Source organism: Falco punctatus (assembly GCF_963210335.1).
Source record: "Falco punctatus genome assembly, chromosome: 7".
NCBI lineage: Eukaryota > Metazoa > Chordata > Aves > Falconiformes > Falconidae > Falco > Falco punctatus.
Window position 1 is genome coordinate 28,958,181 of NC_137587.1, and position 26,141 is coordinate 28,984,321.

Here is a 26,141-nt window from a genome sequence, read left to right on the forward strand (position 1 = left end):
TTTATTAGCACTAAAACCACTCAGAACTTAGCTGTCAGTGCATACCATTTTAGTTAAGATATTTATGCATTAAGGAAATAATTGCACCCCTGTTTACATAGTTACTATCTAGAAATTGTGGGAGTTTGTTTAGGCTTCTGAATGGGTGCAAGTACAATGGTATTGTTAATCTTTCATACCTGCATATGCTAACTGATCTTCATCTTTAGAAGGTGACACCAGGACAATACTATAGAATATAACCATTTAAGACTTGGTTATGATATTCACTTGTATCTTATTGATATACGACAGAATTAAATTTTCCAGAATATTTTTAAAGAAAAGGGACAAAGGCTGAAAAATAAAGGGGAAAGTCAATACCTGGAAAGGTGATGCTTTCTTCTTTGGTAGTAGGATAAGGATTAGTTTCTAGGTAAACTGTTTTAAATCGGTTGTTTGGCTTTTTGTTTGTTTGCTTACTTGCCTGTTTCTCCTGAGTTAGATAGATTTGATTGTGGTGTCAGTTAATCTGTTGTTGAGTATATACAAGGCCTGTAGATGTATGTGTCTGTAGATGTCCCAGTAGTATTCAGAGCTGTATACCTTTCTGACATATATTAACTTCTTCAAATATAAGGGAAAATACTTAGTTTATTTCAGGATTTTTGACGTTCTTTTTGCATTTGATCATAGTGAAATGCTTGGCAGAACTTCACATCTCACGGAATTATACCACACCTTCCTTCCTACACAGGTTATGTGAGCCCTCAACATGCCAGCCATGAGAATCATTCTGACATTTCAGTGTTGTCAGTTATATCAGATTTCTTTTTTATCATCAAGAACTGTCTTTTATTGTGTGTGCTTGTTTCCCCGGCTCTAGCATTAGGAGATAAGCAAGTAAAATATTTCTTCTCTTTAAATTCTTTGACACCTTATGTGTGCCATACATTGAGTTCCAACAATATTTTTTCTACCTTCTTCTCCTGTTGTCAGTTTTGTGTCTTCCTGGCTGCTTCTCCAGTGAAAAAGATCAGCATTTGTGTCTATCAAGTACAGCAAAATTGCTGCCCTGTTATCACTGTGCTTTTGGCTTGACCTGCCTTTTTTCTCATGAAGTCACCAGCAGCTATTGCTCACCTTCCTGCAAGAACTCCTATCAGATATCTCCTGCAATCTTCTGTTACATTTTGCCAGATGAGTTCCTCAGCAAGTGACTTGCTGAGAGTCTAACACCTATGGGATAAGTTGAGTGGTTTCCAGATGTTTTTTCACCTTGTGTCATAAGTTGCCAGTCAGCTACATGGGCTTCTGCTTTTCTGTCGTTTCCTGCTGCTGACCCTTTTCTCTGTGACCCCTGCCAATGATTCCCAACCTAGTCATTCAAGGAATTTTAATGTGCTCCTACTCTACCCAGGATTACAATTCAATCACATGAACATAACCTATGCTGCATTTCTGCTGGCTTGCACCACATGCACCGAAAGTCTCTTTGAATTAGCAAAAAAGGAAATGATAGTAAATCCAGCACTGATCACATCTGTTGTTCTCTCCTCATTCATGCACATGGCATAGAGCTATTCCTCTACATAAGTAATCATACTTTCCCTCTGACCTACCTTTCTAGATGGACCTACTCTAGATTTCAACAAAGCCAGAATATCTCCCTTCTTGGCTTTCTGCCATCACAACACACTCCAGATACCTGATACGATCAATGACCCCAAGGCTCAAGCTTTGAATTCTTCTAAAGGAAATTACAGGCTTATGTCCCCCAAGGAGACTAAGAATCATAGAACCCCAGACCATGAAAAGAAACCAACCAACAGAAGCTCACCAAATCCCTTCATTTCCAAGAACAGGATTTGCACGTGGGCTCTCAAAAAATCCTGTTAGTTATTCACCCATGATAGTCATTGATGATGCCTTTTCTTTGCTGTTGAGAGACTCCATTGTAAGTCAAGTGATGCCATCTGCTAACAGCTGATCATCCCATTTCCAGGTTAGTAATAAACAAACCAGCAGCAGCCTAATACAGAATTTTGAGGGACCTCACTGTTAACTGTTACGACATCAAAAATGGACCACATAGGTTTATTTTGTTTACCCTTATACTGTCCCATTGTAAGTCGGTTTACCTATTGGTAAGTCTTTACATATTCTTGTGGTAAACTTTTTAATCCTTGGGCTTGTTTGAATCACTATTTACTTTGACAGTTCTCATCTTTAGAGCGATACAGTACAGATCAGAGATTAAAAATATGGCACATAGTGACTACTAAGAGTACAATCAATAAAAAGGGTACAGAAATAAAACTCGTAATAAGGAATATGCCTTATTACTTAGAGGATGTAAAGAGCTTGTCCAAATTACGGTTTGTTGTAAGCAAACCTAAGAGACATACCAAGGATTCAATAGCTAGTATCCCTTGTCCTTTATGTCACACACACAGAGTCCTGAGCAAACCTTTTGGTGCTTGTGGGTATGAGTGAATGAATGAGTGAAATCATGAGTGCAAGTGACTGAAATCAGTTTTAAAACAAGTATGATCATCCTCTTCCATGGAGCCTTGAACTGAGCTGTGTAACACTGATTCTTACACATCTAAGGCTGCCATTTATTAATGACTTATGCCATGAGAATTTTCATGATACTAACAGCAAAAAAGCATTCCAGTACACCTATGAGGCTTCAAGGGATATGTCCTTGTGGGCAAGACTTTCACCTGCAGTGAAGGCAACAGTATGAGATGGTCTAGGAGCTCTGGAGCTTTTCCTTCTTCCCTTTGCCATTTTTGGGAAGCGTATTCCTTTCCCCTCACAAAAGCTCTGCCTTCTCCTGCCTCATTCCTAGGGACCCACAGATAAGGCAGCTCTGCTCTGTTTCAACACTTTTCCAGGGAAAAACAGCCCACTTCTCGGCCCTCTGCCTCTCCCCAGCTGGGACAGAGAAGACATGTAGCAGTATTGCCCTAGTGAGAAAGAAAATCTCACAGAGGCACAGGCACAACTGGCAGAGGCAAAGCAGAGCACAGCCCATCTGGATTACAGAGGACAATGCAAAATGTATGCTGGTTTATAGTACTGTAGTACCTTAGTACTCAATCACTTTGACCCCAGAGGCAACATATGTATTTAGAAGGGCAATTCTATCATACTGTTGAAAAATTAGTCATCACTGCTATCATTGCTAGGTGATTAAAAGGAATGCGTCTGTCTGGGCTATGCTCAAGATGAGCATACTCATCTCCTGGGAGTCAGTGGTCCATTCACTCCTCCAGGAGCAGTAAACTGGGTGTTGAGTAATCTGTCCTTTGAAATGTGTAAAGAAGCTGTTAAGAGAGCACAAAATATGTTTAGCCAGCAGTACCAGCTGGATGTGAGGCCATCCAGGATACTCCTTTCAGCTGACAGCTGTTACCAGAACCGCATGAGGGTTAGTCTGTAACTCTCTCATGTTTCATTCTTCTTGTCATCGTTCCCTTTGTTTTGCTCTGTAGGAGGGGAGGAAAAAGATATAGGGACGATGCAGATGCTGGTGGATAGAGAGCTAGGCAGGATTTGTGTGGTGGCAGGCATTTGATATGATGTGCACACCACATTAGACATGCTATTGTGGAAGAGTGGAAGGAAGTTCTTGTTATGTCATAAACTGTGTCCTTGCACAAAAAAAGCAAATGGCTTTCTGGTCATTCCATCTGCCAGTCCTTTTCCTCTCTGAGGAAAGCTATTCTTTCTTTCCCCTACCCCACCCCACACCCACACCCCACACCCCTTCTTTTGCTTTCTGTTGTGGGGATGGTACAAGGGTGCACCTGACACTCCATGAGGAAGGGAGAGGAGTGGAAAGTGTGAAAACTGATCCAAATGTGTCCAGTGCTTGCTGCAACAGGGGAAAGCCCTGGTGCCTGCCACAGGAGGGGTGAGTGGAGGTGGGGGTTGGAAAGCAGAGCATGCCAACACAAGGCAATGAAGGCTGGACCATCCTCGAGGAGAAGCATTACTAGGTGCCCCATCAGTACTGAGAGGAGTACATTAGCATCCAGATTTCTTCCGTAGTAGGTGGTTATAGGAGAGTGAAAGACCTTTGGTGCTGGAGAGCTAGTACTTCTTTTAAACATTCAGATCTTAACATCACTCTCGAAGTCAACATTAGATTTTACAGGGCTAACAATAAACATGCTTTTCAAAACCCCAAATGTGCTCTTAAACATAGAGCAGTAACCTGAAAAGGCTGCTGTTTTGCTGTCAGCAAAAATCAATGCTGACCTTCAAAGGAGCAAGTAGCAGCCTTGTTGATCCTTGATGATCTAAGGCAAGCCAAGCCTTCTGGAGAGAGATGCGAGCCTTTGCGGGACCCAGTAACACAGACGGTCTGTAAAGAAGGTTTTGGACTCACACGTCTCCGGAGCAGAAGGTCAGACGTGAACCAAAAACACAGCACTGTCGTCTCCCCCGTGGTTGCCTCTCCGTCACCCGCCTGCCCGAGGGCCGCCGGGGCGGGCGCGCTGCCCCGGGGGGCGCTTCGCCAGGGACCGGAGGGGACCGCGCTCTGCCCCGCCGCCCGCCGCGGCCTGCCCGCTCCCGCCGCCCGCCGCGGCCTGCCCGCTCCCGCCGCCCGCTGCCCCGCCGCGGCCTGCCCCGGGAGGGGGGCGGCGCCGGGCGCTCCCCGGGCCCCGCTCTGCCGCCGCAGGCGCTGCTGCGGTGAACGGCTGGTGCACGATCCCGCGGCGCCGGTTTCCAGCGCGCTCCCCTCCCGGGAAGGCAGCGGGGGGGCCGGCCCGGCTTTCTCGCCCCGCCGCATCGCCCCGGCGCCCCTTCCCGTGCCGGCGCTGCCACTCGTCCCCCGCCCGCCGTCGCCGTCGCCTCCCGGAGGCCGACCTGCCGCCGGCTGTGACAGGGGCTCCCAGCCCCGCCGCCCCGCAGCCCCCCTCCCCTTCCCCTCTCCCGCCCGCCCCCGGGCCCTCCTCCCGTCACTGATTCGGCGCCGGAGCCCCGGGTGCCGGAGACCCCTCCCCAGCACCGGCCCCCGCCGCCGCCGCGGCTCCCGAGCTGTCAGTGCGCAGGCAGCGCCGCGGCCCCGCGAACGGCCCCGCGCCGCCAACGGCCGCCAACCGCTGCCAACGGCCGCCAACCGCCGCCAACGGCCGCCAGCCGCCGCCGCGGAGCCGCCACCGCGGGGCGGCCGCAGGTACCGTGCCGGGGGAGCCGCTGCCGGCGGGGCCGGGCTGCACCTGAAGGGCCGGGGGCCAGCACTGGGATTCCCCGGCCGGACGGGGCGATGGGAGGGGGAGCCGAGGGTGGGCCCGGCCCCAGCGGCGGCTGGAGCGGGGGGCCGTCGGTACGGAGCGGTGCCCGGGCGGCGGCTGAGGGGCCGTCGGGGCTCTGGCGGCGGCGGCCGCGGCTCCTGGGAGGGCGGGCGCTCGGGGCACGCCGCGGTGTCCGAGCCCCCGGCCCTCGGGACGGCGGGCAGGGCGCCGACGGCCGCCCGGGCGGGCTGCGCTCCCCCTCCGTTCCCCGCGAGAGGCCGGACAGCAGCGAGGAATGGCCGAGCGACCCTCCCTCGCCTCTTTTGCTTCCACTATTGAATGGCTGGAGTCGATGTGAGAAAGGGCACGGTATGACATTCTGGCCCGCTTCACGTGGAGCCGAGGTCAGAGAACCTCCCAGGGCTGGCCGGGAGAAAGGGCGTCCTGGAAAATTCCCGCAGGGGCAGTTTTTCAGGTGGGAAATGGCATTAACCTCGCATGGATCTCTACTTCAGTTTGCTGGGGGAACTGCGTCCCAAGGGCTCTCCCAAGAACAGCGTGTGCAATTGATTCTGTAATGTACAATTTTATGTCAGATGATCTAGTTTAATCCTTCTTTGTGTACTTAGCAACCCCACAGTCATCTCAACCCGCTCCCTAAAATCTCCCAGGGAAGTGGGTCAGCATCTCTCGATGATGTTTCTTGCAGACACTCGGTGAGTTCCTGCGCTGCCGGCTGACTAGAAGGCAGCATTGTGACCCTTCAGTTTATGCACATACTGAATGAGCCATGCTTCAATTATTCATTCTGATGCTATTGCAACCTTCTGCAGTTTCTCTTCTCCAGGGACATGATGTGTAACAAGACTTTGAAATACTTTGTCAATGAGGCTGCAACCCTGTCTAGGCATATGGCAACTGTTTGCTTTTCTAGCCATTCTTAAGGGTTAATTTATAGCAGTAAAAGATATGTCAAGGAAGAAAGAGGATTCCCAGTAGGGCAGCATTACCCTCTACATTCCTTCTCCTTCCCTCTAAAAAGACATAATTTAGAGTAGTGAACAGTTAGCGGACTAGGCTCTACAAACATGTTTCGTATTTTCCATTTGGAAGAAGCAACACTTTCAAAGTATGTTTGGTCTCCATAATGGATAACCTATGGCTTCCACATGGAATTGATTTAAATTTGAAAATTTGTCAGTGTCATAGACGTTTGCTGTTTTGTAGATGAATAAACAGATGCAGAAATGAAATACATTGGAACCAGAGATTTGGCAGCAAAACTTGGAATCCCATTTGTTGTTATTTATGTTTTACTAGTGTGATCATCTGTCCATTGTGCTGTGCTCTCCAGAGCATGCTCATTGACAACCATTCATATTTTCCAAATACAGGAGGCTGGGTGGACCCACAACGGCAGCAGATAAACTTGCGGAAATACAGGGTAACTGTACTGTGACCTATTGTCAAGTAGGTGTATGATAGCTTTTATATTCTTCATTTTGATAATAGACATATTTCCAAACAGCAGCAAGGCTGACTGTTGATCACCATTCTTAGAACACTTGCTTTTGTATCAAGTAGTAATCCAGATGAACACAGGCACACAGAGAAACACTGTATGTCTAAGGTGTAAAGAGCCAAGATAGTTTTAACCTTCTGTGCACAGCACCTGATGACATGAAGACCAAAAGTAAAAGAGGACAGTGCTAGTGGAAAGTGCACATGAAGTGAGCCTGCAAGTGATCACTGTCATTCCACTACAATTTCCACATTCTTATGGTTAGTTATAGTCAGAGAGCATTGAAATGAAATAATCTGATAGTGACAGTAGATTTCCATGGTGGAGAGTACCTCTGAGAATATAATATTTTCAGCTGAGAAGCGTCTCCCCCCAAGAGATACTCATCTTTACATTGACTCTAAGGCAAGAGAATAGAGCAAAAAATAGAGCTTAAAATTGCTAGAGTCTTAAAAATGCTGAAGTCTAGGGCTTTTTTTACCAGCACCTGAGGTCAGATGTTAGGATTTGGTGGAGTTTACTCCTGAACTCTTCCATTCACCCATCCTTTTAAATGCCCCAAATATGGAGTGTATGTTCCTCTCCAAGGTGCACAATTTAAGGAAAATTATGTTCCACTTGCCTTAGAATTACAGCTTACTGACTGTCTGTGGGGATAAGGATCTTTGTGCCATCTTGGAAGACACATTAAGGCTTGGCAATTTGATCATTCATCATACGATATTTGAAAGACTGGCTCCGATTTTCATCCAGCAGAGATTAAAAGCTTTGGCTTTTCTTGATTGACACCCAGAAATTTAGTGTAGGTCAAATTACCCAGCAGACCCAAGCTGAAGTAAAGTCAGGACTTTGTTTTTCCTTTCAGCTTTCCTTTCCCTTTCCCTTTGCCCCTGTTCCAGGTAAGGAAATTTGCCTGATGCTCAAATGAGGTAAGACAGTAATACACAATTGCTGTGCTGCTGGCTCTCTTGTCAATCCCTTGTCTCCCCGAGTGCTTTCTTTTCCTGCAAGGTCTCTCTCTAGTTGCATCCTTCCTCCAGACAGGTTAGAGTACAAAGGAGGAATTCCCGCTGCATCTGATCAAAGGTCTGAGGTTTCCAGCAGAGGTAACATAGCCAGAATCAGGGGATGATCACAGAGCAAGCAATAATTGGCTACTCCAGAGGCTAACAAATGATTACAAGGGCTCCATTGGGAAACAGTACAAATTCATAAAGTCCTATTTCTCCCTCTTCACCCCCCAGCTGGTCAGTTCACCCCATGCATGTTTTCTGCTGTGCCAGTGCCTCAGCCACAGTGCCAGGAAAACTGTCCCTATTGGGTTAAGGAATCTGGGGAGACTGGTACTGGAATGAGAGCCAGTGCCAGATGACAGAGTCAAGCCACTGTTGTCAGTATTCCTGTGTACACAAAGGCTTACTGTCTGCTGTGTGCCTGCTTGTGACCACCACGGCTGGTGCCTGATCTCCAAGGGAAGGAACCTGTAGTCCTTTGGTCAAGGGCAGATGCAAAGAAAGTATTTGGTCCATTGAAATCAACTAGCTGCGTTGTTGCATCTCTTCCAACATGTGTTGTGGTGTAACTACAGTGAATGTGATAAATTATGACATTTCTAATATATCCCTAAGTCTATGAAGAGAGCTGGGCACATTTTTCCTATTCATTGTTTCAGTATTCCAGCAGGTTCTATCAGAATTGGCTTTTGTTCATTTTACATATTAAAAGATATTTGTGGCATAAGAGTGAGAGATTTGGATTTTTGTAAGTAAAAGTTGAGATTCCTGATCGTGGCTGCACGTTAATTTAAATATTTGCTTTGGTGAAGCACAGGGCATAGCAGGTGAAGAAGGCTATAACTGGGTAAGCATGATTTTCTGAACGGTAGGTTCTTTAATCATGCCTCATAATCTGTGTGCTTTTAGCCTGTGCCAGTCCTTCAGAGAGGCCACAAGCTGCTTAAAACTGATATGATAGCTGTGTCAGTGTGTCCTGGATCTGCTTTTGTTCAGTGTTTTCTTAGATGACCTGGATGGTAATATAAAGAGTGGGTGTATCACATTTGTCAGGGACATAAAACTGTGAAGCTTGAAATATGCTGGAGGAGAATATTAGAATTCAAAATTATTCCAACAAATTGGAAGAACTGCTAGGGAAAGAACTGGATGAAATTCAGTAGGGATAAATGCAAGGTACTACAATAAGGTAGGAATAATCAACTGCGTAAGCATAAGATAAAAGTAAATGACTAGATTGCTACTCTGCAGAAAAGAATCTGAATGTTATGATAGATCACAAGCTGAACATGAGTCAATGTCATGCTGTTGCAAATGAAGACAAACATCTTGCTCAGATATATAAAAGACACATAGCCTGGAAGACATATGAAACAATCCTCCTGCTCTGTTCAGTATTACTAAAGCCTCAGCTTGCCGGCTATGCAAAATTTTGTTATTACACTTTGAGACAGGTGCGATTCAATCAGAAAGAGTCTAGAGAAGAGCAGCAGGACTCATCACAGGACAGAAAAATTTGACCTGCAAGACAGTTTAAAATAACTGAAATTATTTAGCCCAAAGACCAGAAAGCTGGCAGGGGAATATTATCTTCAGATACAAAATAGAGGAGGGAATGATCTTTTCTTTGGACTCATGGTGGATGCAGCAGAAAGCAACAAGTAGCAGAAAGAAAGATTATTTTAGACTGCAGGAATAATTTTCTAGGACCTAGGATAATAAAAACTGTTGGATATTTGGTCTCAGGGTGTTGTGAAGAGACTCCATTTTGAGAACAAATTAGTTATCTGTGAAGAATGAAATTAAGCTAGTGTCTGTGAAGAATGGAATTAGGCTAGTGATCCTATCATGGAAAAGCACCTTGGACAATCTGACATCTTAAGTTCTCTTCTGGACCATTCTTCTATCATTTTATGAAGGCAGCATGCTCATCTCATGCAAATGAAATAAAAGCTGCCTGCTGACCCTGTTCTGATGTTTGTCTGATATCCAAGGATAGCACAGCCCTAAGAACACTGCAGCTCTTTTTGAAAAGAGCCTGAAAGAAAAATAAGAACTTAACAGAAGACAGTTAAAAGAGGTCTCTCTTTTTGGAGAAGACATAGGGAATGGGACGTTCTGAATTCCCTGGATTAGATGCTTGACTGAGACTATGAATGCTGTAAACAATGATATGGAAGAAAAATGGATGAGGATCAGCAGTAACCAAAATGGTCTGAACTGAAAATACAAACTCTTCTAGTATTTTACTCCTTGAATGAAAGGCCATAGTCCAAAAATGCTTTTTTAGAGATAAAATGAAGTAAAATACTGGATTTCAGAATACAAATAAAATACAGTTCTACAACTGATCTTTTAAGGCATTTCTCCAGGAAGAGAAAATCTAGGTCCTGTAGTATTCATGGTTTTATGTATATTGCTTAATGTAAATGGAACAGACGGTCCCCTGTGCATGGTGAAAAAAACCCTAGATCTCTTTGAGGAGATAGGTAGAAAGAAGTAAGAGAGCAATGATCATCTCTTTTGGATGCTGCAGTGGAGTGATGCACATAAGATCCTGAATAGAACATGTTTTGAGCCCAGCCAAAGAATTTTTTAATCCTCTAAAGGGAGAAAGATTTTCCTCTCCCCCCAGGCTTTAGACCTTTCCACTCAGACAAAAAGAAAAGCTCTTAGAGAAGTTAAAGACACACTGGGAGGAGTAGTGTTTTTTATACTAACCAGGCAATAGGGAATTTTTTCTATGAAAACAGGTACTCTCTGGGACTGAAAAGCTGCAAAGCAACTGCTGGAAAAAAATCTGTGTTGAATCAACAAGACAAGGAGAAAATGAAGAATTAGACTGCGCTTTTTAGAAGGCTGTTTTCATGCAGCTGTTGTTCAGTGAACTGTAACATATTAGCATTATAATCTGGTGTCATTTAAACACTCTTACACTAGAATTATCCATAAATTGATGGAAATCCTCATATTTTGATTTACTCTGGGACATGTGAGCACAAACTGACACTATATAAGCTCTGATTGATTTTCCTGCTGTTCCCTTCTTCTACTGCTGCTTGGATACTTTGGGAAAAATTATGATTTGCTTAGAAAGCCAGTCACTTGGTGCTCCAGGTATTTCAAAGTAAATTCATATCCTTTCCACCCAAGGACTGACCAGTGCTTCACATTAGCTTGTGTTACTTTGCCTGAGTTTATTTCATTGCTTCTTCTTCCATCCTTCCCTTTGCTTTCTTTGCATCTCATATGAGTATATGAAACCCAGTCATTATTTGAGAGACAGAAAGGGTATCCAAAAGAAGGCTTTCTGTGACCCAGTGCTAAAGGAGGTTCAGCTTTGGAACAAGGTGGTTCTGGAAGAAGATAAAGCAAAGGATAGCTGCTGTAAAAAAAATCTCCTTTTTACTGGTGGGAGGAGGCAACAAGGTGGAGGGGTTGTTCTCTAGGAAGCTTGGGAGGAAATCTGAGAGGCTGGGCAGAAAACTATTGAACATGCTGGAGGGGGTTCCACGGATGGTAATCTGTTGGAAGCTGTTGATAATTGTCTTGAGAAGGAAAGGTGTTAGACAGAAGTAGCTAGAAGGAAGGTAGGGGACTGAAAGAATTTGAGTAGAGGGAACACTGGCTTGAAATACATATTGAATGTGTACATTTGGGTTTAGGGGTGCATGGCTGAAATTTCTCAGTGCAATTGTGAGGAAATTGTGTGGGCTATTGCAAATGATACTTCTGTCGGTATGATCTGCATATTTAATGCAATGTAACAATATCCTGCTTTAAATAAAGCATCTGCATAACAGTGTTCAGAGCAGCCATATCCTGCATGCTATTTTTTTTTCTTTTTTAATTTGTCCAGTTAGGGTCTAAAAGTTACGTAAAAGCTGCCAGTGGATTGCTGCAATCATTGTTTTAGTATTTTAGCAAAATTCTTTTCCTATAAGCAAAAATCAGAGGCAGCAGCTTCAAGCTGTCAAAGGCAATTTTGCCTAGGAGGAATCTGGCTGGTCACGCAGATGAGTGTGGAATCTGTGAACACTTGACAGGCTCTAAGCACATTCTCACTGTGAATGAGGAACTGATGAGTAAACAGCAGTGTCCAGCAGCGCTTTTTAATGGTAATGCCAAAGCCTTTTACCAACAGCTTCCCAGTGCAGATGGAGTTTTACAGAATAAGTCACACAAGCAATTCTGCTGTCATCATGAGGGGATTGCTGTTTTTTAAATACTGGAAACAATATAAAACCAGAAAGCAGGTATGGGAAGACTTTGAAAAACAATGTGTGTATTGAGGAAATTGTTCAGCAAATGTTTCTGTCTGTCCCTCCAGCCAGGGCAGTAGACTCTGCCTTGCGGGCAGCAGCACCTCTGTGTCAGATTGTCACAGAAAAATTGAAGTTAAAAGGCACAATTGTAAAAACTTTACTTGTATGGGTTTTAAGGGTGGGCCTTCATAGCTCCCTGTTGAAGAAGATGACAAGTTGATTAAATGCATGGCCCAAAATATACTCAGAGTTTAAAAAGTGGAAGCAGAAACTGACGTTTTCGTGAAGATAACAGCTATCAATTCACAGCTTTGGGATGTCTTGTTTGCACCAGCTATAGCATTCTGAGAAATAGTTGGAAGGGCCCAGGTTCCAGCTGCCTATAGGGATTCTTCAGAGAGGTCTCATTACAAGGGATTTGGCAGAAAAGACCACTGGAAATGGGGAACTGCACATTGCTGATTGTGAAGGGTCAGTATTAACGAACATGACAATGACTGACTTTGCTAATTTACTTTGGTACTTTTAGCTGTGTATCTGTAGACATGAAAGAATGCTACTGGGCCAAGAATTTGATAAACCTGATGCATTAAAAGCAACTGATACTGAAGAGCACCATGTGTATTGCAGAATGTCATTGTTAATCAAGAACTGCTGTACCACCCAAGGGAAGACTGGGTCTCAAGAGACTGTCTAGTGACAAAAGTGGGGAGTAGTCACATGCAATTATTATTTTTTAAATTTTTGTTTCTTGAGCTGTCTACCAATGCACTGGGTATGAAAGCAACAGGATTGTCACGTCAGACGATTAAAGAACAGGACTGGAAAAAAGACTCATTAGCATATGTGGACTTTGACGCCACCCTTTCCCCAAACAGAGTTTGTCAGAGCAAGGTTTTCATTCTGGAATAATACTGGCCTCTGTTTTGGTGCTGAGTGCATGGTGCTTGTTTCTTCTCAGTTCTCCAGCTCCAGGCCTGTGTCCTGACCCAGCAGGAGGAGGAGCAGAAAGGAAGATGCCAGAGCAGAGATGGAAGATACATGGTTCTTAATGCTTGTATCACCTTCATCACTAAAGTAGAGCTCAGTGAATTTCCAGACTGAGATGTTGCAGCATGTTGGAAGTAAAGAGCAGCACTGCAGTGCAATTCACAGTGTTCTCTGAGTATCTTCACAGTAATGAAACAGCAGGACATGAAAAGAAATGAATGATGTTTTGGCTGAGTGGGATGGCAGATGTTAAAAGACAGCATGCTTTCCTGCCTTACCTGTCAAGACAAGAAAAAAACTACCAAGGAAAGCAACATTCCTGAAGACAAATGCCCCGGTACAGACAGAGTTTTTTCAGATGGATTTGCAGTCTGCTGTCAGAAAATACCAGTCAATAGCATGTGACATTTTCTCAAAGTTGTATAGTGCAGTCTTTGATGGATAAAAAGAGCAAAGCAATTATGCTTCCATTCATGAAACAGTGTTACAAGTTGATGTATCCAGCAAAGGGAACTGAATCTTATCCTTCCTGAAAATTTCAGTTAACTGCAGGTAATCAAGAGGGGGACCAGAGTTACCCAACTTGTGGACATCTTTGGTTGTATCGCTAAATCAATGCTCAGCAGTCAGTGAGCTCAGACATGACTAGGCAACAAAAATGCTTTTGTCATTGCATGTTATCCCAGCTGGCACTCAGCTATCCATTAATTACCCTTTGGGGGCGACTACTGGACTCCGCAGGCTCATCTAAACTTGTGATTTAATGATCAACAAGCAAGAACCAGCATATTCCCTCTAGTTTTTATCCAGGTGGGTGATGTTGTAGGTCTTAGAGCAATGACTGGAGGGCAGCGTTCCAGTGAGTGGGGGAACAGGTTGGAAGCAACAACTGCAGGCACAGAATTCCAGGAAAAATGAGAATTATGTGCCCACTCAAGTGAGAGAGAAAGAGAAGGTGTGGCTGTGCAGCTAGAGAAGAAAAGAGGCAAGAAAAATCTAAAACTTTTTCTATATTTTTAATAGGACCTTACATAGCAGTTGAAGTTAGATACTGGCTGATGCACAGTGCAGGAGCACAGACTCACAGGAAGGAAACTGAAGACATAAAACCATTATAGATACAACAATAAATAAACATTGAGAGAACACCACAGGTTCCAATATCTCTTATACTGTCTTCACAATCTCATGTACAACAGTCTTCAACAGGAAGGTGTAACACAAAAGTTGTAATTCCTGTAATGTATAGAGTTAAAATAACTTTCCTATTTAGTGCAGCTTTATAGGTGTCAGGTTCCACGGGTTCCTATTAGTTCCTGGACAAATAAACCCACTATTAAGAGTTGTTTTCATTCCTAATGAGAGAACAAGAGGAGAACATCAAAGGATCATTGTGAGATTTTCCCCAACTGTTGAGCTGTACCTGACAGGTCTGCTGGACAGCTGGGCATGTGAATGAAAGTAGCAGTATGGAACAGGAAGGAAGGCCAGTACAGCCTGTGTTTAGCTGGAACACTTACTCTCATCCTGACGAAATTTCCTTTAATGTCTGTAAGTATTTGTTACAACTAAGGATTGAAAGAAAATTGACAAATAGGGCATCAACTCTGAGACCAGCATAGGAACTTCCTCTTCTGGTCTGCATGGTTGGAGGATGAAAATTTTCATTCAGCTGCATTGAAGGAAGCTGCTGCTTAGCTGCATAGAGGAAAGTGTGGTTTAAAAAAATCAATGGTTACCTGCACTGTAGATACCTACCTATAGTAAATACTGTAAATACCTATGTATAGTCTCTGAACTGTTGATGGACTTTCATTTGTTAACAGAAGGAGAGGGGAGTATCCCAAGAACTAAACTTTCCTTCACTGGAAGGAAGTGGGGTAGAAAAACTGGGCCATGGTATGTAACAATAAAATTGAAAGAATAAAGGGGTTAGAATCTGAGTTGGTTCTAGAGTACTGGTTCTAGTGTCATTCCACCCACCTAGTGATTCCACTTTGTCATTCAAAGCTTTGTTTACCCTAATGATTATAATGCAGAGATATTTTTAAAAATAGAAAAGCCCCTAAGGATGTGAACTACACCACCACTTCAGGAAAACCTAAGAACAAGCTTGTGTTCAGTGGGGCTGTCTAAACAGCCTTTTCATTCTTTATCAACCCTTTAAAGTCCCCGTGCTTCATAGTTCTTGGGAAAACCATTCATCTTTTTCCTGCCCAAACTCCTACTAAAAGAGAAAAATTACAAGAGTAGTCTGTGATGCTGAGCCCATCTGTGTCTTCCTTAGGTTCCCAGTTTTTCTCCCTAACCCAGAAATGTATTCTGCAAACACTTCTAAACTTTCTCCCTCATTGCCTCTTACGAGAGTCTCTCATGATCTGTATAGCCATTACCTTCCTCTTCAGATTCTCCTTTAGCACTGCTGTCGTAGTAACTGGATCTTGCTTGTTGACTCCAGCTGCTCGAAGGATGAAATGGAACCATCTTATTTGCTGATGCTTTCATTTTAACACCTTTAATCCTGCAGTGTTTTGGTTTTTTCCCATACTTATCATAGTAAAAGTCAGAAATCTTATGCTACATTTGCTTGTTATTACCTATATGCCCTATCCTATGTCTTCTAGACTGTAAGCATCTTTTAAAAGCTCTTCTACAGAGTACAGCAATGTGCAATTCAGCAGACTACCATGGTTTAAATATCTTAAGCCAAGTGAGGAGTTTAAAATAAAACAATCTCTGTAACTAAGTCTTGTTCATTTTTAACTAATAATTTCCCATTTTTCCTTGAAATAGCCTGAATTGTGTTGCTTGTGCTCAGCATTCTTCCTCATAAGTGTCAGTCACTCCAGTAGGTCTGTTGCTGGGGCAGTCCGTCTGGCATTGTCCCTGTGCTTCGTATGGTTTTACCTCCACAGGCAAAGTGAAAAAAAACCCCAGTCCTCCCACCACATGGCTTCCAGCCCAGCCACCTGGAACAATGAAATTGCCCTCTACTCCATTTTCGGAGGTCTCTGTCCCTTTCTGTCTCTTTAGAGCTAGCTTTGGCACTGGCCAGCCTGCCTTTTGGGGCCTTCCTCTCTCTCTCTCTTAACTGAGATCTTTATGGCATGTGCTGCCAAAGTGTCAGTTACTTGCTTTTACCTATAAAAATACCTCCTGGTATTCCAGGCCAGGCTGTCTCTGTTAATCCTTTATGCCAGTGTGATCTGCCTTCTGGTGCAGCAATCCGGTTCCTCCTGGGGAGTCGGGATGCTTCAACAAAGCCTTGTTCCACAGGCTCAGCATCTTTTTGCGTGCACCAGAAGAAAGAAATGCACACATAAACCAGGCTAAAAAGGAAATTAGGTTTGGGGGTGGGAAAAGAGATGGTTTAACTCTGGCATTACTGTAACTCTTAACAGGATCCATGCAAAAATTCCTACTGTTGAAATGGTCTTAGTGTTTTATGTCTAAAGGTAGCAGTGTTTAATAAACACTGTACAGCAGCAGACTTCAGGCTTTCTCAGGCCATGGCTTCCAGTCTTCTCTGGCCTACGCTTTCCCAGAAACCATTCATCACTGAACTCATTCCCAGCATTGGCCAGTTTTTTTCACTACTTACTGCTGGTGTGATTTCGGTGGCAGCTTATCAGCAGTTTGTTTTAACTGCATGCGCAGATCAGCTTCATAGCATTCAACACATTTTATGAACTACAGTTTAGACTCAAATGTTCTAACAATGTTTTCTGTTCTTCCGCTTCTGATCAGTATTAGAGTAGGTTCCTTGCTTTACAGTTTTTAGTCTTGTTTGCTTGAGGAGTGTGTACGTAGTAAACAGTTGGATTTGTGTAATTTGTTCACTTAGAAAAGGATGTAAAAAGATATTATATTACATTTTAAAGCATTAAGTCTGTTAGAATAACTCCTTGCTCCAACATAGGGTTTATTCAACCATCTTCTCTACTAAAACACCACTTTCTCTGTCTAAATGAATATATTTTAAAATATACACAGTAGCCAAAACAAAAGACACAGTTGTCACCCTGGCACTTCAAATGTGTATAACAAATTTCCTTCAGTGCTGTTATAGGAAGAAAAATCTTAATGTTAGTACTATCATGTTTCCATTTTGATCAGTGAATCTTGTATATCATAATTTTATCTTAAATAAGAGTTTAGGGCTTCAGTTGAAATACAGCACGTTTAATTAATAATCTGAGGGGCAGGCTAACGTCAGAGGTTTATGCCAAAATACAGTCGCTTAATTTTCTTTTCCTGAGTATGGCTGGAGCTAAGGCACTTCAAAAGATTTTTTGTCTCTCCACAGATCTTTGAGTACACAGAAGCTGGTTTATTATGTTAAAGGACTCCCTTGACTCAAGGAAGCATTTAAAATTAAGTACTTTCTATATTAATGCCATACAGTTCTGTCATTCAAGGTGTGGCTTATAGTTTCCAAAAAGCATCCTGAATGCTAGGTTAATAGTTGGACTCGATCTTAAAGGTCTTTTCCAACCCAAACGATTCTATGATTCTACACTTCAGACAATTTTGTGCCTCTCAGGGTTGTTCCAGAGTTCAAAAAACCACATGCATCAAAAGCAGAGGAAGACTGAAGCCATAAGTGAATCCTTATTTTGTCACACAGTACTTTTTATACAGATTTTGCTTTTGAGGATCTGCTACAATTAATTTCTTCTTGATGTTGGAGAAGTGATGCATTTGCATCATTATCTGATGCTTTTAATCTGTATTGGATGAGTGGAACAGACAGTATGTGGTAACTGGGAAAAAAATTACCTTGCTAACTATAGTCTGAGACAGCTGTTCATTACACAGGCTTTCACTGATTCAAATAACTGAAACATTTGCAGATGACCTTAAATATTAGAGTGAGAACTAGGAAGAACAGAGCTTTGCTCTTACAGCTTACAGGATTTTAAGAACTTTTACTAACAGTTAATCCAACTGCACTGCTTCACTTTTGCTTCATACCTCATTTTTTCAGTGACCTTCTGAGTTAAACTCCCACGGAAATTAAAGGACTCTTGCCTAAGGTAGGACCAGGGAATCTAGCTCATTAATATTTTGGAATAAAAAGAAAACCCTTGTGAGTTTTACAAGAAGGTCTGGCCTGCAAGTCTAGGAATGGGGTGACCTTTCTATTATTGAAAGTCCTTTTGTAAATCCATGGATTTCAGTAGGAGAGTAAAGCTAATTGTGTTTCCACTGGTGGATTGATTCTGTTCTAGGACAGAAAAATCACCTCCAGCAAGCATGAAGCTATTAAAGTTTCCTGGGCCATGCAAATGGTGAATTCTGCATCTTTTTTTTCAAAAAAGATTTGCCACTTCTGTTCTGTTATGTGAGTCACTACCATTTTAGCCTCTTCAGGTCATTAATTTAATGTCAGTGCCTTTGAGACCTGTTTAGCTCCATCATGTATTATGTGCCTCCTATTCCAAAATTAGTTGCTTGACTTCTTCCCTGAGGGCTGCTGTCTCTGTTGGTACTGCCTAGTGTAAAGGCAGTAGCATACCTTGTTTATCCTTTGGGTCTGCTTAGCTTCATTGCATACTTTTGTCATGCTAAAACAATAAGGAGTGGTAGAGTAGGGGACAAAGGGCCCGTGATGAAGACCTGCTTTTCATCTCCAGCCTGGGTCTTTCACTCAAAACTCTGCAGTTTTGAAACTTATGTCATAGCGTGAACTTAAGGCTGATATCACAGTGTCCATGACCAGCCTCACGTCCCTGGTGCTATCTCTTCCCTGCTGTAAGAGAGCTATCCCAGTAAAAGAATTGGGCACCAGGAGCATTTGCTGGGGGAGTAACAGAGCATTTTGGAAGCTTTATGTTTCAGACTTGCTATGCTAATACTCAAGTCCAAGAGTTGTTGTGAGTTGCCTCTGTTTATGGCAGCCTTGTAGCTAACTGAGTCTTCCTAATGATTGGCAAATTATTCTTAGATTGGTTTAGTATGAGAGGCAGTTATTAGATACTTTCTAAATTATTTTAAAAAGATAGGGAACCTAAATAGTCCTGAAAGTGGTGAGTGGGAGCTGTCAAGGAAACAGCTTGCTAATAGAAACACAGCATAATTAACTGCCTTATTTAAATGACTTACCCATAAGTTATTGGAAAGAGCTGATAAGTAAGAGACTGCCACAGCAGAGAGAGAGTCTTTGCAACTGTAACTGAGTGATCCAACCTTTAATAAGTGACCTTATTACAAATAAACGAGCTTTGGGATAGAAACAAGGATAGTGGTCATTTGAAGGAACATAAGGTCAGATTAACTACAGAGTTTATTAAACTGTTTTGTCATTTTGTGGGGGTTTGGCCAGCGGTGGTGTGTTTGCAGTGTATTCCCTGACTCCTGGATACACTGAGTGAGCTCTGGGGCACAGGCAGTGCTTTAGAACCAGGCTTGTTAGTGTGTCTAAAAGCACAAATGCCAAATCCTTTCCTGTCATTTTGTGCAGCCATGCCACAGTCATCCTGGTTCTGCCTGCAGCCACACTACGGTGATCATTGGAATTACAATGGATGAATATGAATCAGAAACAACTAATAGCCCCTGTAAGTTTGCCTTTAGGGCTTGGTTTTCTAAGCTGGAAGCTGAAATGAACCTGCCATGCTAGATAGAGCACTCTGCATTCTGCGAAAATAATACTGCTGAACCAGAGGCTGAGCTCACAGTGTGACAGTTTGGGATTTAGTTCTTGGTGGGATGTTAGGGCCTATTAGTGTTGTTTAAATGGCAGCAATAGCCAAGTGCTGTACAGACATGGGAAGAGAGACTGCCCTGAGGAGCTCACAAACTTAATGGCGAAGCGAGGTAAAATGAAGACAGCATGAAAGCAGATGCATGGCAATTAGCAATGCCTTAATAGTTCCATTGAAAATGCTTTCTTAAATTAATTTGCTGGATGAAAGACAGTCTGTCTGTGAGACCTGCCATTAGCTGGTTAGTTCCATGTAAGTGTCATCACTAGAGTTAGTAGCGAGTGAATTTTCAGCTGTGAGAAGGCAGTAGCTATGGGAATCAGTTATAGAACCAGGAATCATGACTTAGGAGGTCTCTAGTCTGACCTCCTGCTGAAGGCAAGGCCAACACTGTATGCTCACCAGGTTGCTCAACAGCTTAATCCGGCCTGGTTCTGAAAACTTGCAAGGATGGAGATTTCACAGTCTCTCTGGGCAAACCGTTCCATCCTTAATTGCCCTCAGCATAAAATTATTTTTCTTATATCTGGTCTGAACTTTTCCCTTTGGATTTTATGACCATTTTCTCTTATTCTCCCACCATGCACATCAGTGAAGACCCTAGTTCTGTCATCTCAGTAACCTTTTCATGGATACTGGAAGACTGCTACTAGTTCCCCCCAAAGCTTTCTTGTCTCCATGCTAAACAGGCCATCAGCCTCTCCTCAGAGGGCAGGTGCTCCAGACCTGATCCATTTTGCTGGAGATCCTGCTGCCCTTTTCTGGAGTCATTCAAATGCCAGCTAAATGGGAATAATCACTGCCTGTGGTTACTGGCCACATTCTGCTGAAGCACCCCAGTGTGCTGTTAGCCTTCATTACTTGCAGGGCACAGCAACAACTCAAGTATAAATTATTGTTATCCAGGACTCCTAGATCCTTTTCAGTAGCACTGCTCCCCAGCCGGTTAGTCGCCAGCCTGTACAAACACACAGGGTCAGTCCATCCCAGGTACAGGAATTTGCATTCATCCTTGCTGAATTTCCTTTCAGCCCATTCCTCCAGCCTGTCTCAGTCCCTCTGAATAGTAGCTGTGCCTCCAAGTGTATTGACAAGCCCTCTGTTTTGGTATCATCTGCATCCTAGATGAGAGGGTATTCTGTCGTCTTCTCTAGGTCATTGATGAAAAATATTAAAGAGGACATCTGAAATTAAATATTAAACACTACTAGCCCGTAAGTCTGACAACCCAGCCCGTTTCTCACTCATCTAGTAGTCCTCTTATCTAGATTCTAACATCACAACTTGGATACAGGAATGCTCTGGGAGACCCTAACAAAAGCCTTGCTAAAAGATAAGTGACATCCACTGGTCTCTTCTCACAAGAAAGCAATCAGTTTGGTTAGACATGATCTACCCTCAGCTGATCAACACATGCTAAATGATGTCCTGTCCTTTGCCTAGAAATGTGTTCCAAGAACACTCTGATTTTCCCAGGGACGAAAGTGAGGAGCTAACTGGCCAGTCAGCCTGTAGTTCCTTGGGTGGTCTCACTTGTCCTTTCTGAAGATGGGCACATTTGTCTTTCTCCAGTCACCAGAGATCTCTTCTGATCTCCGTGACCTTTCAAATATGATTCAAAGTGGCCTCAGTATGACACCAGTGAGTTCTCTCACCACCCTTCAGTGCAACCCATGGGGTCTATGGATGTGCTCAGGAGAAGCAGGCTAAGGCAGGGAAAACAGGGGCATGGGGGAAAATATTGAAGTGTTTGTGAGACAAGTAATCTAATGTAAAATTAGGGCATGGATGGATATTTGATTTTGTCTTTGCTAGTGTGTCACTTTCATGTAATTGAGAATCTAGTTCATTCTTGGTTTCATATCTATTAGAGCTGCATTTCAGACTTCAGTTTTATTCTGAAGTGTGAAAGAGCAGGGACTGTAGGTCAAGCTGAATTCCTGTTGGTGAGTGATTCCAGGTATCACATCTTGCCAAAACAGGATCCCATTGCTGCCTCACAGGCTATGTGGATAACATCTGCTTTACTTCTATTACTCGGCCATCCCAGTTGATTCAAATATTTCCCCCTTTATCCTTTCTAATTCAGGATTTGTCTTCACCCCTTCCCCCAACAAGTAGCATGTTTTGCTCCTGTTCTGCTGGTCTGTGAATTCATTGTTTGCAGGCTGGCAAGGCACCAGTTCTGGGGTGACAGATGGAGCAGACTGCAAACCAGGCAGTTGCCTCCCAGCCTGAATGATATTTTAATAAGCACAATGAGGTGACAGAGAGAAAAGCTTCTCACTGGAATGACTGACAGTTTTGTTTTCAGCCTGAAAGCATTAATAGATGATTTTTGGCCTTGGTCCAAAAAAATTACAGAAACTAGAAGGAAAAAATCCTATTATCTCCTAACTTACCGCTTTTTTCAAGGGTCAAGGAAGTTTTTTCTCTCTGGTCTGTTATCCAGATAGGGTATGCTTTCGGTATTTCAGATCTCTCTTGGGGATTCTATACTTTGGGAGACTCACCTTTTGTTATTTCTTTTTTCCTTCCTTTTTTTCATCTCATTCAATTTCTTCATTGTCATCCTTTCCTTCCCTAACCAGCTACTAAGAAGAACATTAACTCTATCCCCGCTGAAAGCAGGACAACATTCCCCTTTTTAGTTTCTTTACACTCTTCACAGATTCATGGTGAAGTCTGTCTGAATTACGGGGTCTACCAACTTACTCGGCTTCCAGCTTCCACATCCTGTGAGACAGCTAGTGCAGGGCTAGGCGATGGCATCTGCATGGGCAACTCTAGAGCATATGTCATCTTCTCCCTGACCCTCAGCTGTATCTCAGTCATATAATACAGGGTCTGTGTAGGGCTTTGTCTCATCCTTGGTCTTATGAATAAAAGCACTACAAAAGCAAGCTCTGGCAAACCCCAGCAAGCTGAGATCCCTCTGCATTGTGAGCAACACAGTGTTTTGCAGACAAGTGTAGCATAGCGAGGCTTTCAAAGGAGAAGATTCTTGTTCTTCCTATGAGTACAGGGAGAAAAGGTCCAGCGCTCTCTAGAAAAATATCAAAATGGTGCTGGGATCTGAAGTGAGATATGGTCCCGTACACTGATCAGAGTATGCACTGGGAACTTCTCAATATTTGGACATAGTCCTTCATGTCTGTTTAGCAAGAATCAAGTCTGGGTTTCAACTCATAAACTGGAAGTTAATGGAATTACTGCTAAAATATGCTTCTTTTTCCTTTCAGATACAATGATGACACTGAAGGTTCAGATCCTCTTTGGATTCCTTTGCTGCATGATTTTTCTGCCTACAGATGGCTTCCCAGCAGACACCAGTAGTGAATTTCGCTCTGCTTTCTCTGTGGCCAGAACCAGCAGCATGGAAGGGAGCTCTGAGATGGTCATTACCTTTGACAAAGTATATGTGAACATTGGCAATGACTTTGATCCCAAGACTGGATTGTTCCGCTGTCGGATCCCTGGAGCCTACTACTTCTCCTTCACTGTTGGGAAATACCCAAAGAAAAACTTGTCTGTCATGCTGATGAGAAACAAGAATGAGGTGCAAGTGATTGTGTATGATGAACATCACCGCAAGGAACGGAAAGTAGCCAGCCAGAGTGCCATGCTGCAACTTGACTACGGTGACACAGTTTGGCTGCGTTTACATGGAGATCCCAAATATGCTCTTTACAGCAATGTGGGCCCCTATACAACTTTCAATGGCTACCTAATCTATCCAGACACTTCTGGCTTCTTCCAGAATGCTCTTAGCTCCCAAGAGCTGGGGCCACACCATTACACTATTCAGCAACTTCCCAGAGAGCAAAGTGAAGTTTCACAGCGACACGTGTTATCTGATCAACCCAACAGGGAACAAGATCCTCGCTCTGCATTTTCTGTTGCCCGCTCACAGAGTCTCCTGGGCACAGATGACAAGCAAACCCAGCATGAGCCAATCACATTTGACACCGAATTTGTGAACATTGGAAAAGATTTCAATTCCTCCACTGGCATCTTCTCATGTCGTATACCTGGTGCGTACTATTTCTCCTTCACCATTGGCAAAATGCCCTTTAAGACTATGTCAGTGAAGCTTATGAAGAACCACAATGAGGTGCAGGCCATGATCTATGATGACAACCACTCCAAGAGGCGGGAGATGCAGAGCCAGAGTATCATGCTGCCTCTGCAGTATGGGGACACTGTTTGGCTCTACAGCCATCAGCACGATGGCTATGGTGCCTACAGCAACCATGGCAAGTACATCACCTTCACGGGCTTCCTGATCTATTCAGATGCTCAGCCAAAGCGGCTTCCAGGTGCCAGCGAACCCCAAGGGTCAAAATAATTAAATGCAGCTGTGCAAGGAGCATAAGAAAAACCAAGGTGCCGTGGACTTGGGTATAGCTCCTCTTTGAATATTGTTCTCTACTTCGAGCATGCTATCATGTGTCCAGTGCTTTCCTTATGCTGCACGCTTGTGCCCGATCTGCAGGGCCACTTCTGTGTCTGCCATTGATCCATAGAAAGGTCTTTACAGGTTGTATGTGAGTGTCCTGTGTTGGTGTTTGATTTAAGCATAAAGCATGAGGTAGTTTTGGGGCAGGGGTGGGGCAGTGTAGTGAGATACTGAGGATCAGGAAACTGCTGCAGTAATGTTACTGCAGATCTCCAGCATCCAGAAAGCAAAGGATGTGGTGACTTTCCTTGCATATCTGGGGAGGGAATAAATGTAATGAAAATAAATGTAATAAAAATACAAAAGATGTAAAATTTTCTCAGATTGGAATTTGTTGTTACCTGGGAGACCTGTGTGCTTGTCACTGGCTGAGGTACCAGTTCAGGAGAGAAAGAAGCATGGTGATCATAGGAGCTTCAGTACATGCTACTGAGCCAGTCTGTCTCTGTACGCTCTTTTTTATCATCCATGGTGTGAAGTGTTGGTACCTCTTATGTTTTTATTGCAAGTTTCACGACATTTGGTGCTTTTCTCAATCTGACATTGATGAAGAAGCTGTGTTTTGGAACTTCAGCTTTCATTCAATGAAAATAATACATATAGAAACAAACAAAAAAGTAGGCTTCTAGCCTTGTAGTAGAGGATGAGGGCTCAAATCTGTGAATGGACCATCCTCTGAAAGCTCAGAAGCAAGGTAAATAAGAAGAACTACAAATGTGTTTTAAATCTCTTAATATTTGGGTGAGGAGCAGGCTCATAATGTATGAGTGTGGGTAGTATCGCGCCATGCAATGGCAGTGTTGACTGCAGGGCATTACGTTCTCCAGGAAAGCTCCTTGAGTACAAGGGTATGGCCAACCTGCCATACGCTCTATCAGTAACCCAGTGCAAATGGGTTCAAAGGTACCATTAAGTGATATTTTCAGCATCTGTGTTCCAGTGGTTTCTTACACGCTGTGTTCCGCTGAGCTGTAGTGCTGCTGTAAAGGGACTGATGTGGCTGCAGAGGACACTGATGTGTTCCTCAGGGCAGCTGGGAGTGATGGTGGAACCACTGAGCAGGTAGTAGGAAAGCAGAAAGCTGGAGGCTTCGTCATGGTGCAACTGGTGCTGTTTCAGTTGAGCTGAATCCTGGTTTGTCTCTCAAAAGACAAACTGCAAAGTGCATCATCTTGAGTGTGCAAGAAATTTTGCAACTTCACTTGAGTTTAATTTACAATCTGCTCAACAGATAGCAATGCTCTTAAACTGATCCTAACAAAATCCTGAATTCAAACCAGTGTATTTGCATCTGAGTCACCAAGCCAACCACCTCAGCCTTTATCCAGACATTCATATAGCTCAGACCATTGTATTCTCCAGCAAGACAACATTTTCATGCACTAGTGCTACCCCAGCTCAGCTTTTTGATGATACTCTCTGCCTGAACTGGGCTTGTCTGCAGCTATTCCCTGCCTCCACCACGCTATATGTATCCTAGACATTAAAGACTGGGGGCATATTTAGGAAGAGGATGAAGGGTAAAGATTGGAGGTATGTAAAAACTATCGTAAGAATAGAAGAACATTAAGTGGGCCACTAGTTTACTAGAAGTTACAGTTCAAATGAAATACTAACCTTAATTCCTACACCTCTTGGGGAAACACACAAACAAAAAACCCAACCAACAAGGCAACAACCAACCTGCTTTATGGACTGTATAAATCTATCTTCTCCTGTCATAGCCCTAACCTGACCTCTAAAACCATTCTCTGTGGCGTCTTGCTTCCAGGCTTCTTATTCCTGCCTCACCAGCCCTTCTCTCCATCTGTTGGGCAACAACAGCTTGGGAAAAGATTAACTAGGTCAAAAGCTAGCAGTTCCCACTTTGAATGTCACACGTGCCTCCTTTGTTGAGCATGGAAAATTAGGAGTATATTGATAGAAAGGGAATTATTGTTCCCATCATCTAGGT

The 26,141-nt window shown here is 43.4% G+C and overlaps 1 protein-coding gene across 9 annotated transcripts; it reads left to right on the top strand.

The window, feature by feature from the left end:
• Positions 1 to 2,333: 2,333 nt before the first annotated feature.
• C1QTNF4 (C1q and TNF related 4) lies at positions 2,334 to 24,501 on the top strand. Of its 9 annotated transcripts, none has more exons than XM_080396828.1 (4): positions 5,196 to 5,706; positions 5,941 to 7,682; positions 12,561 to 19,581; positions 22,971 to 24,501. In XM_080396828.1, exons 3-4 carry the CDS (start codon positions 19,545 to 19,547, stop codon positions 24,074 to 24,076), a joined length of 1,143 nt encoding a protein of 380 aa, XP_080252954.1. In that variant the 5' UTR covers positions 5,196 to 5,706; positions 5,941 to 7,682; positions 12,561 to 19,544; the 3' UTR covers positions 24,077 to 24,501. The 9 variants fall into 9 exon arrangements, with proteins under 9 accessions (XP_080252961.1, XP_080252959.1, XP_080252957.1 ...); XM_080396830.1 differs by having other exon boundaries at positions 6,626 to 7,682; XM_080396829.1 differs by lacking the exon at positions 5,196 to 5,706 and having other exon boundaries at positions 5,714 to 7,682; positions 12,561 to 13,831; positions 19,485 to 19,581.
• The last annotated feature ends 1,640 nt before the right edge of the window (positions 24,502 to 26,141 follow it).